General features: G+C 50.6%; 7 protein-coding genes across 7 annotated transcripts; 2 read left to right on the top strand and 5 right to left on the bottom strand.

Moving 5' to 3' along the window:
- Positions 1–139: 139 nt before the first annotated feature.
- On the top strand, positions 140–1,279 carry PPTG_09467 (hypothetical protein; the record flags this gene model as incomplete). The annotated part of the gene is made up of 3 exons (XM_008904461.1): positions 140–355; positions 426–797; positions 857–1,279. The coding sequence occupies exons 1-3, from the start codon at positions 221–223 to the stop codon at positions 1,277–1,279; spliced, it is 930 nt and encodes a 309-aa protein (XP_008902709.1). The 5' UTR covers positions 140–220.
- Positions 1,280–1,355: 76 nt separating this feature from the next.
- On the bottom strand, positions 1,356–3,541 carry PPTG_09466 (hypothetical protein; the record flags this gene model as incomplete). Its single annotated transcript, XM_008904460.1, has 2 exons — positions 1,356–2,908; positions 2,968–3,541. The coding sequence occupies 2 exons, from the start codon at positions 3,539–3,541 to the stop codon at positions 1,356–1,358; spliced, it is 2,127 nt and encodes a 708-aa protein (XP_008902708.1).
- Positions 3,542–3,627: 86 nt separating this feature from the next.
- PPTG_09465 (hypothetical protein) lies at positions 3,628–4,778 on the bottom strand (the record flags this gene model as incomplete). The annotated part of the gene is made up of 2 exons (XM_008904459.1): positions 4,703–4,778; positions 3,628–4,632 (listed from the first exon to the last, which is right to left on the bottom strand). The coding sequence occupies exons 1-2, from the start codon at positions 4,736–4,738 to the stop codon at positions 3,628–3,630; spliced, it is 1,041 nt and encodes a 346-aa protein (XP_008902707.1). The 5' UTR covers positions 4,739–4,778.
- A 4-nt stretch (positions 4,779–4,782) lies between these two features.
- On the bottom strand, positions 4,783–7,590 carry PPTG_09463 (hypothetical protein). The gene is made up of 6 exons (XM_008904457.1): positions 7,076–7,590; positions 6,958–7,012; positions 6,774–6,882; positions 6,642–6,711; positions 6,260–6,573; positions 4,783–6,187 (listed from the first exon to the last, which is right to left on the bottom strand). Exons 1-6 carry the CDS (start codon positions 7,512–7,514, stop codon positions 6,095–6,097), a joined length of 1,080 nt encoding a protein of 359 aa, XP_008902705.1. The 5' UTR covers positions 7,515–7,590; the 3' UTR covers positions 4,783–6,094.
- On the top strand, positions 4,851–6,274 carry PPTG_09464 (hypothetical protein). The gene has a single exon (XM_008904458.1). The coding sequence runs from the start codon at positions 4,880–4,882 to the stop codon at positions 6,083–6,085; it is 1,206 nt and encodes a 401-aa protein (XP_008902706.1). The 5' UTR covers positions 4,851–4,879; the 3' UTR covers positions 6,086–6,274.
- Positions 7,591–7,595: 5 nt separating the features above from the next.
- On the bottom strand, positions 7,596–10,077 carry PPTG_09462 (hypothetical protein). The gene is made up of 2 exons (XM_008904456.1): positions 8,321–10,077; positions 7,596–8,249 (listed from the first exon to the last, which is right to left on the bottom strand). Exons 1-2 carry the CDS (start codon positions 10,046–10,048, stop codon positions 7,779–7,781), a joined length of 2,199 nt encoding a protein of 732 aa, XP_008902704.1. The 5' UTR covers positions 10,049–10,077; the 3' UTR covers positions 7,596–7,778.
- A 374-nt stretch (positions 10,078–10,451) lies between these two features.
- On the bottom strand, positions 10,452–10,634 carry PPTG_22536 (hypothetical protein; the record flags this gene model as incomplete). Its single annotated transcript, XM_008904779.1, has 1 exon — positions 10,452–10,634. The coding sequence occupies one exon, from the start codon at positions 10,632–10,634 to the stop codon at positions 10,452–10,454; it is 183 nt and encodes a 60-aa protein (XP_008903027.1).
- Between the last annotated feature and the right edge of the window lie 119 nt (positions 10,635–10,753).

Raw genomic sequence — 10,753 nt, 5'->3', positions numbered from 1 at the left:
TTTTTTCGTCTGAATGCCATCCAACGGTATGAATATGTATACTAACTTCAACTATACATGAAGTATACATGCACAGCCTTGTCAACTCAAAATAAGCATCGAAAAAATAGCTGCCGGGCTATTTTTTCGTTGGTTGCATCCATCGTCTATCCGCTTTGCCGTGTTGGCATTGGCAGCCAAGGAGAAGCATTGCTTCACTAGAATCACGTGACAGTGCGCGATGGCAGATCCGAGCATCCAGGTCGTGGACGGCGTCATCCGCAAACTGCTAAGCGTACAGGACAAACCGACCCAAACCGAAGTCACAGACATCACCACGGACGAAGTGCTGCTGCTATGTCGTAAAATTCGCGCGGTAAGCACAGCTCTCTAGCTCCAACAAGGTCCTTATGCTATCCATTTGCTAAAATTGCGATTCGTTACAGATTTTCTTGGAACAACCACCACTTGCCGAGGTCCCAGCACCGATAAGCATTTGCGGGGATACTCACGGCCAGTACTCTGATCTGCTGCGGTTGTTTGAGATGGGCGGCTTCCCAGATGAACAACGGTATCTCTTCCTGGGGGACTACGTCGACCGTGCAATGCAGAGTATCGAGACGATCTGTCTGCTTTTTGCTTACAAGATCAAGTACCCAGAACAGCTCTATTTACTGCGAGGAAACCACGAGTGTGCTTCAATTAACCGTATTTACGGATTCTATGACGAGTGCAAACGCCGCTACTCTGTCAAGGTCTGGCGTACGTTCGGTGACTGCTTCAACTGCATGCCTATCTCAGCTGTAGTAGCAGGAAAGGTGAGAATTGTCACGTTAAGCCTACTACTTTCTACGAAGCTCTAACTGATATGGTATAGATTTTCTGTACGCACGGAGGACTTTCACCGGACCTGTATACACTGGATCAAATCAGAAACATCCGCCGCCCGACGGACGTACCCGATGAAGGTTTGCTGTGTGACCTGCTATGGGCAGACCCCGATCCAGATAGTCAGGGTTGGACCGAGAGTGATCGCGGTGTATCGTACATTTTCGGATCGGATGTAGTGGACCAGTTTCTGAAGACACATGATCTCGACCTTGTCTGCCGAGCGCACCAGGTCGTTTCAGACGGCTACGAATTCTTCGCTGGACGCAAACTTGTGACCATTTTCTCTGCGCCAAACTACTGCAACGAATTCGACAATGCCGGAGCGATGCTGGTCGTGGACGATAAACTTCGTTGCACCTTCAAAGTGCTCTCGTCCGGTGATAAGCGCAAACAATCTAAGAGGCTCTAAAGAATGAGGAGTAGAAGAGAGAATTGAACCAGAGCGCTAGATTCTAAACACATATTCAACTTGTCTTCATTGTCGCTTAACGACGCTGCAATATCTCGAGCCGTGTGAGTGGCGGTCGAGCTTGGCGCTCTTCAGGCTTCGGTTTAGACGCTTTAATCTCATCCTCAGCGTCTTCATCAACATCTTGAAGGAGAGCTGCTGCGGTTGAAAGTGACGCATTAGCTTCATGATAGCTGGCGCACACACTGTTCCGCTTTTGTGATAACATTGCAATGGCATCGGCTAAGCCATGATGCAGCGCTGATTCATTAGCTCGAGCTCGAAGCCTCACTATCTGTGAAGTTAGAGCGTTGGCCAGCGATCGGTAAGCGTCAGCACGATATTGCTGGTTTTCGTATTCCTCGCACAACCGGACTAGGACGTCACACTCTGACAAACGATGCTCGAGCACCTCGGTAGCCTCACTCTCGCTCTGTGGTTTGGAGATCGGGCTTTCGTACACACTAACGATATGTCGTTGAGCCAGAATCTGTTGATGGAGGTCACCCATTTCTTCAGCAAGTTCACGCTGCTTCATGAACACTTGCAGCGGGTTCATTGGTCCGGAGTCGGATTCTAAGCCTGCTGCTTCGATTGCTCCTGGTCCTTCCAACATCAGTAGTTCACGAAGAGCAGAACCCAAACCGGAGTAGGCCATGAGTTGCTCTCCGTTGAGATTTAGTATGGCGGACAGCTCGAGTACTTCTCGCCAAAGAGGAATTGCTTCCACATACCGCTGCGTGGCATTATAAACGATTGCCAAGTTTCGCAGTGCCCGGTGTTGAGCATGAAGATCTTCCTGTCGAAGAGCCAATGCGAGGTCTCGTTTGTGGGAATGCTCGGCGAAAGCGAACTTACCCTCCACGAGTTGTGTACACCCGATGTAGCTGAGTAATAGGCCTTGCAGCTTTGCAAAATCGGGGTCGATAGGAGGAAGAACGGTCTTTTCTTCTTCTACAACTTCTGTACTGGTTGCACCTTCAGTCTTTGTTTCAGAGTTCTGGTCTTCTTCCATGTCGATCCCTGTGAACTCTTCAAACTGACCCATAGCAATCGAAAACTCGGCTTCAGCTGTGTGAAACTCGCCCGCAAAGTATTCTTCTTCGCCACGACAACATTGTGTTAATACGCGAAGAATATTGTCGGGATCTGACAGAGCACTCATCAGATTTTCACTCTCCAGGAACAGATCCTTCGGAGTTTTTGCTGCTATTGGTGTTTCTGTTGCTTCGTCTTCGGGTGGACTTGGTTGTCGAATTTCTTCGGGGCTTTCTTCTTCCTCTTCATCGTCATTGATTTCCTGTTTCCCAGTCAGATTTCGACCCAGATACGACAACGCAAGACCGAGATGGTACTTGACAGTCGCTTGCTGTTCGAAGTCTTTCGACTGTTGCGTGGCACGATAGGCACTTGCAAAAAGACTGAATGCACGCTCCACTTCGTTTTGTTCAAGGCAATAGACACCGAGGTTATTGTGCGCGCGTGAGATTAGACGAGGGTCTCGTACTCTATCTGCAAGAGACACCGCCCGCTCAGCATACTTTAAAGCGCGTTCAAAGTCTCCTCGAGCCTTGTAAATACTCGCTAGTACTGCAACATCATCACGTTCATCAGTACAACTAGAACTATTTCCATGAATGCAGACGCACACATGAAGGCCGTGCTTCGAGCTCTTGTATCATCTTCGGACTCCTCACTCGGATCTTCTTCACCTTCGTTGATTACTAACTGAGCAGTATGCTCGGCATCTACGATGTTGCCTTTAGCATGGAGGAACAGAGCGTAGTTGGCTGTCAAAGACTTGTCCATCGGTGGACTGCTCGACTCCGATACGTCCTCGCCTCGACTACATTTCTTAGCCTGTAGTAGGAAATCCATGGCTTCGTGTAGTTTTCCAACTCGGAAATGCGTGACTGCCAACCAGTTGAGTGTATTCGTCCTCAAAGTCGCCATCTCTTCAGCCTCCTCGGCTACTTGTGGCCCAAGACTCGTCAAAACTTGCTGGAAGTACATACTCGCAAGGCTAAACTCGCTGTATTCTGCACACAACTCTCCGACCTGGAACTGTAACTTCAACACAAGTCGTGAGTTAAGTGCTGCACTCTTGGCCCCATTGGCTCCGTCCGAAAGCTGCGCTGCCAGTGCATCACGCAACTCTCGTGAACGGACTTCAAATTGTGCCTGGAACTGTTGTCGTCGTCGTCGGATACGAGCTCTCTCCATGAACGACGATAAATAAACTGCGACGGTTTGAAAGTGACTATTCATCGCTGTTATAGTTCAGGTCCTATGAATTGCGTATACGTTAGCTAGCGTTGCTCTTGTAAACGTTTGGCTTCTTTGGCGCGACTCAGCTTAGCGGCTCGCTCCGCGATCTCGACCTTCCGTTCGTAGTTCTTGACGTCCTGCTGCAGTTCGAACATTTTAGCCTTCTGCGCTACGTAGTCCAGAATCTGCGGCATATCTTTGCTAGGTTCTGCGGATTGCTGGATCTGTAAGGACTGCAGACGTCTCATGTCCTTCTTGTTCTTCTCCTCCACGAGCGCGATCTCCTCGACGATCTTCTCGTTCAGCTCGGTGCGTGTTCGGATCTCACCTTGGAGCCACGCGCTCTCCTCGAGCAGTTCATGCAGACGCTTCTTGAGATTATTTAGCACTTGTACAGTGCTTCCGGTAGTTTGCTTAAGACGCAGCAGCTCTTCATTGCGCTCCTCGATCTTAGCGACGTACTGCTTATTCTCGATCTGCAGCTGATGGAAGTCGATGTAGTGAAGCGCATCGCCCATCTCTTCCTTGTGACGGAGCTGGGCGTCGATCTTCTGAGCTTGGCTCTTGAGCGTAGCATTCTTAAGTCGAAGCTTCTCTACTACGGCATCCTTCTGGCGCAGCTTCTCCTCCATATAGCGGATCATCTTTTCAGCGATTGTCTTGCCGGTGCGAAAATTCTCGGCGCCCACGACGATGTCGCGCTTGAACTCGTACGCATCCTTCTTGAGCTCTGCAATGCGGATATCTGTCTCTTCCAGTACGGCTCGCAGTGTGTCAATGAGCCGCTCAGATGAGCGTTTGGTCTCCTCGAGCTCCTTCTGCGCCGCCTCGAGCTCCGTGCTGCAGATATCGTTCTTCTGCTCGATCGTGAGCATCACTTGCGTACGCACACGACGCTGTCTGGACCCGCCGATCTTCTTGTCTTTATCTGTATGTTTATCCTCGTCATCGCTTCCGGTTGTGGGCTGTCCGTTGCGATGGAGATATGACTCGAGGAGCTCATTCTCCTGTTTAAGCACGTCATTCTGGTGCGTCAAGTCGTCCAACTGCATAGAATATCAAGAATTAGCACTGCACTGCAACAAGTTGACACAATTCACCGTTATATCCGTCTACCTTGGCTTCCAACTCGTCCAGTTCGTCTTCGTTCATACTTAGGTTCTCCTGTATCAATAACTTCAACACTTTCGCGTCGTTTCGCGTTTTGTGTATTATCAAAAACAACTTGTATTTTCACTTAAATTACCAATACTTTTCATCGTCTCGTCTATAAATTACCACTATTGCAGCATCATGAAGCGCGCTCTGGTCATCCGCAATGTGTCAAGCCACGACGTGCCACTCGATAGTCTGGACAATGCATGCGTACAGGCCTGTTGCCATGAAGGATTTATCACGGAGCTGGCGGTGAATGACGAGCAGGACGTCATGCACCAGCTCATGCAGACGCACGCGCGTTCCAGCGCCAGCAACGACAGGCGCTTATCTTACCAGCAGGCGCCTCCCATGCGCGCACACGCAGCCTCGGCCTACACGCCTTCCGCCCCCTTCGACGTAGTACTGTTCCGGGCGTCGGGGCTCTCAGAGCACCGTCTGTACCCAATATTGCGTATGATCCGCACCATCAGTAAGCAGATCTTTCTGTGTGTCTTCAGTCCGCAGCTCGCAGAGCATCCAATGGGCCGCTACCAGTGCTTCCAAGAAGGAGCATCCATGGTCACGGACTCTCTAAACGCAGTACGGGACGTATTGGCCTTCATCGGACAGGAACACGGCTACAATTCCCACTCGAGACAGAAATCCAGAGGCAGATCTGGCGGCCGCGACGGCTTCACGTGTCCATTCTGTGGGAAGAATGGCATGGACGAAGACCAGCTCTGGAGACACTGTCCAATGTACCATATCAACGAGAAGAACACGGACGGGATCAACTGTCCCATTTGTCGAGAGACCCCGAGAGGGCCGTTCCAGGTTCATATGCACAATGCTCACGGACCTCCTGGCCGACGCGAAATGGTGAGCGAGTTTCACATGGCCGACACGACGCTCTACTCGTTCGCACTCGTCGTGTGTCATAATAGAAAGTACAACAGCTTCTTACTTGTGCAGGAATTCGCCAACTCTGGCTTCTGGTTACCGGGCGGACGCATCGATAGCGGCGAGAACCCGGCACAGGCGGCGATCCGAGAGACGAAAGAAGAGGCTGGAATCGATATACGTCTTACGGGGGTACTGAAACTCGAGTACCATCCTAAACAAGACCGTAATGGCAGTGAGTACGTTCGAATGCGCTTCATATTCTACGCCGAGCCGCTGGACTGCGACCAGCCGCCCAAGTCCATTCCAGACTATGAAAGCGCCGGAGCCACGTGGTGTCGAGCTGATCAAGTCGCGTCATTGCCGCTCCGTGGATCGGAACCCGTCACATATTTCAACCACGTCGCGTCAGGCAAGCCGATCTACCCGCTCGAGCTAATTCACATGTCGTCTTCAAATTAGACACTAAAGTTAAGGCTGATACACGTCGCGGTTATCCAGTCGAAGGAACTTGACAATTGCGCCGACAAGAGTGAGCGCGGGAAGTGCACCGTTATGTTTTCGCTGTTACAGCAGCCAGGTTTTGTCAGCAACGATCCCGAATAGAGGATAAATACCAATGGGGTGAGCCCATACCTGATAATTCTCGGTCTTGAGACGTTCGTACAGACGTTTGTGTAGCTGAAGCCAGTGACTGTCACCGAGTGTGGCTTTCTGCATGCGGTCCTGGAGACGGAAGCAAGGGAACAGGAGCATTGGGAAGCGCTTGTTCAAGCTCTTGAACTCTTCGAAGTCGATGACACCATCTTTGTTTCTGTCAAACTCGGTCAGGGCGTTGTTGATGTTGCCTGAGAATCTGGACTGGCCGTCGTTCACGATACTGACGAGACGACGTAGCTCCTTGTCGCCAATGGAACCAGAGGCGGCGGGGTCGAAGGTATCGAAAGCGACTGACGCCACAAGTCGAGAGGTTAGTAAAACGCTCCCAGCTACTTTTTTACAGTGACTTTTGACGTACAACGGAGGATTTCATCGCGTGTGTACATGCAGTACAACACAGTAGCGTGGACGAACTCTTCAAAATCAATCTACAGCAGAAGCGTAAGCAGAGTGGCAACAAGCACGAGCCTCCAATATCTATTCTGCTCACCGTTCCGTTGCTATCGGAATCAATCATGCGAAAAAGCCCTTCAGAAAACGGCGTCTTGGTTTCATCGATAAAGTCGAAAAACTCATCGTAGTCGATGACACCACTCGCGCTACAGGACAACAAGAACAAAGCATTAAAATGATATCCTTCCTACAGATCAACGCTGTTTGTTAGTCGCACGTACTCGAGATCGATCTGTCTGAAGCAAGCTTTGAACTTCTTCAGCTCGTGTTGCCCCACTGCACGCCAAAAAAAATAGATAAGCGAATATACATCCAAAGAGGTTGAATGCATTGACTTACGCTGATATTTCACGACGACGGCGATGGTAGCTGGGCGGCTAAGAACGATGTCTCCTGCATGACGCCGTCTTGTACGCGAACGTTTATCTTTTTGTAATGACGGTTTGCTTTCTCCTTGCGACTCAGAGGTTTTAGTCACCGTTGGCAGCGAATCTCCAATTTCAGTGGACCATCCGTTCTTTCGCTTCTTCTTTTTATCTCCAAGTTTGTTGCCTTGTATTCCAGAGTTTTCAGCACCCGTTGATTGCATGCCCTGTAAGCTGCCGGTATTGCGCTCTAGTCGCGGGAGATCTCCCTTCTGCTCTGCACCCTTGCCAGCTCCGCCTGTAATGTCCAATACACTGAGACTACTGCTTTTCCGCTTGAGCATTGGCGGCCGCTTGACTGGTGGCAGTCCAAGCTTGCCCTCTGAGTGCGATGACATGCGCTTCGACGCCATTAGAACAGAGCAGTTCCAATCTCAACTGCAGTCACGTTCGTATCAGCTCTGCCACAGTACAAATCTGCCATCGTCCTAGTACTTTGCCCACTCTAATTCGGGGATAAGAGCTCAAGGGGGGACATCAGTAATAATATAATCACAAAACAATGGGAGAAAGAATTACCAGAACATGAAATATGCATAGACTTCAATTGTCAGCTTGAGACTATTTCGAGCTCCGATAGACGGAACGTACCAGCGGGGCATGTCCAACATTCTGTTCTACCGGGAGAAGACACTGTCGTAGTGAGGACGGAACGCACTTGTTGGTGACGATTCTCCAGACTCGGCAGCTTCAGTGGAGCCGGCGCTCGTCTCTGGCTTCGGTTTCTTCGGTGTTTTGCTCCTCTTCGAGTCACCTTCATCGGTGGTAGCTTTCCCGGATTTCTTCCCAGCCTCCTTGTCAGTCTTCTTCGACTTGGCGGCCTCTCTCTTGCCCTTCCTGGACTCCGACGTGGGGGAGGTCAATTGTTCAACTTCAGGTTGGCTTTTTCCAGTAGCATCCAGAGATCGACGTTTGCGCTTTCGCGACAAGTCCTCCTTTTGGAGGCACAATGCACTGGTAATACTGTTGTTGGTGAACGGCGCGGCTGGAACCCGCACGAGAGCATTTTCGTCCTTCGGATCAAACGAATCCACATCGAAAGCAGGACTTCTCGGACACTCGTTGTTCCAGCAGTGACCGTCCACATCCTGATAACGAGAATAAAATAACCACAACATATTAGACATAGCACAAACCAACAACACAAATACCATCTTACCTCTTTCTCCACGCCACAAATCTCGCACTGAGGAACCGCAACAAGATCAACCACCGAGGGATCGCTTTTATCCCAGAACCCGTTCTCCAGGTAATTCAAGTTCAGTCGAGCTTCCCACTCAATGAGGTTGGGGCGCTTCTTGAGCTTTTCACGTCGACGCATGGCAAACCGCTTTACCAGGTCCTGGAACGCAATGTAACGTGACGGCGTCGTACCCATTAGCACCACATCCTCTCCAAGACCAAGTTTCTCTCGAGCCTTGGCATTATTGCGATTGCGGCTGTTCTGTCGAGCAGTTTTCGCGTGGCCGTCAGCTGCAAGTTGAAGGTCCTTCTTCTTGAACACTTGCAGCACCTTGGTGGTCTGGATTTCCACAGTACAAGTATCACGATCTGCCCTCTTGACAATACCGAAGCCCTTGCGATTCGGCAGATTCACCTTCTTCTCGATCCACGAGATGCCGTAGTTTCCACGAGTTGACACACGACGCGAGCGTTTGCCGTTGTCTTCGCCTTGAGAGTCATCACTCTGTTCTGCAGCCAACAAGTCGTCCGTACCGCTCTGACTAGCTTCATCTTCGTCATCCTCGTCGTCCCCATCGTCTGCGTTAGTCCCGTTGGCTCGGCTCTCTGCGCGACGTTTTCGCTCCTTCTCGAGACTCTTAGCATGCAGTTTCTTAATAGTCTCCATATCCTCAAGAAGAGTGAGTTCGTATGCACGCTTGGCAGTGTTCTCGCTCGAATTTTCGAGCTTCAGCTGCACCCAGCCGTTCCCCGAGCGTAGTACGCGACCATGCTGGCCTTTGAACTTGCCGACATTGATGCGGCACTTACGGTCGATCCACATATCCGGGTCCAGCGTGGACAGTAGCTTTCCCTTGCCGCGTCGCTTCTTATACGTCACAACAGGCTTCTTCTCTTCTTCGACCTGCTCTTCTTCTTCCTCCTCCTCGTCTTCCTGCTCATCTGGGACTATCACTAGGTGCTTCTGACGCAGCGTTAATGTGATGTCTTCTTCTCCATCCAGCTGCACATTGACTTTCCTCTTCTCATGTCCAGTGACCACGCCCTCTTTACCGTCATAGTTCTTCAGATAGCGCTTCTCCGCAGCATTTAGAGCATCCAGCTTCACGGCCACTCTGGTCCCAGGCTCCAGACGGTCATCTTCGTTCTCTTCTTTGTGTTCTTCTTCCTCTTCATCTTCTGCGTCGTCATTATGACCGATATCTTCCTGATGCACCACAGGAGAGACCCCAGGACTGCTGACGTCGTCTCCGTCCTCCAGAACTTCGAGCGCCGATGGCCTGTACTTGTAGACTACGTCTCCGTCTCGGATACGCACCTTGAACCACGTGTTGGGATGCATCGGGGCCTCCTCCACCACGCCCACCTTGTGCAATGTGTGGGGTACACGCTGCTCCACGTCAGGCGTCTTCAGTATACGCACAAGCGTTCCCTTCTCCAGTGTATGTAATTCCCGTGCGGTGGGTGAGATACGATACGCGGCATCGATGGCGTCTAGCTCCGCCTCGTCGGCCTCGTCAACGGGCTCGTCTTCTTCTTCTTCGATCTCTTCCTCCTCCTCTTCCTCCTCCTCCTCTTCTTCGTCGGCTGACGATCCACCGTCATGTAACGGATTAGACAGCTCGCGTCTCGACGGTTTGGCTACTGAGCGTGCAGAGCGAGACGCGCCGCGCCGCGGGCGCTCTTCAGCAACAGCTTCCTCCATGCTGTGCTCGGTTTGGCAACTAAAGTGTGAAGTGGCTGACCACGTATTTATGTGTGCCACATACTGAAAGAAGATATTTGCTTAAGTAAGCCAAAAGTATAATATTAAAATTTTTGATTAATAGGGGGGGTCGAACCTTCAAAAATAATCCAAATTTGTGAGCATAACCGTGTCGTGATTGTGATGTGGTTGTTGATCGAAATTTGAGCACAAAAAAGGAAAGGGGGAGTCGATCTAGAGCACATATCTCGTACTTAACGATACGATATTCCCCCCCTTTTCAGTTGTTGACGGTCACCATGCCGTAAGCTAAGCGAACGCCAGCAGTTTCTGCGAGAGATCACGGGGCTGCTTACTGTATTTGCGCTAGAGGAAGAAGATGAAGATGATGCTGAAGCTGTAACTACGTCAAAGCCTTAAACGCGTCGATCTTTTTTACTTTCGGTTTGCCACTGATCTTGGTCTTATCGCTCGAGCCGTGGATGGCGGCAAAATTGTCAGCGACCTCCATCCAAGTCACAATGATCCCGTAGTCGTCTTGCGCAAGATGGACATTTCGATTCAATCCATCCTCTAACTCGACCATCCTGCCACTATCGATACCATTCGCAAACAAAATAGGTCAGATAAGCATCGTAGACAGGTTTGAGTGGTAAGCGTACCTGAGTATCACAAAATGTGGTGGTCGCCCTCGCCACGATGCCA

Source organism: Phytophthora parasitica (genome assembly GCF_000247585.1).
Source record: "Phytophthora parasitica INRA-310 unplaced genomic scaffold supercont2.18, whole genome shotgun sequence".
Lineage (NCBI taxonomy): Eukaryota > Oomycota > Peronosporomycetes > Peronosporales > Peronosporaceae > Phytophthora > Phytophthora nicotianae.
Note: the sequence above shows the minus strand (reverse complement) of the source record. Positions and strands in the feature narration are given on the sequence as shown.

Coding starts and splice junctions, on each gene's coding strand:
- PPTG_09464 (XM_008904458.1), top strand. CDS start 4,880: ATGAAGCGCGCTCTGGTCATCCGCAATGTGTCAAGCCACGACGTGCCA.
- PPTG_09463 (XM_008904457.1), bottom strand. CDS start 7,514: ATGGCGTCGAAGCGCATGTCATCGCACTCAGAGGGCAAGCTTGGACTG. Junction 6,883..6,957: donor TTCAGACAGATCGATCTCGA/GTACGTGCGACT, acceptor GTTGTCCTGTAG/CGCGAGTGGTGTCATCGACT. Junction 6,188..6,259: donor TCAAGACCGAGAATTATCAG/GTATGGGCTCAC, acceptor CTGCTGTAACAG/CGAAAACATAACGGTGCACT.
- PPTG_09462 (XM_008904456.1), bottom strand. CDS start 10,048: ATGGAGGAAGCTGTTGCTGAAGAGCGCCCGCGGCGCGGCGCGTCTCGC. Junction 8,250..8,320: donor TTTGTGGCGTGGAGAAAGAG/GTAAGATGGTAT, acceptor TCTCGTTATCAG/GATGTGGACGGTCACTGCTG.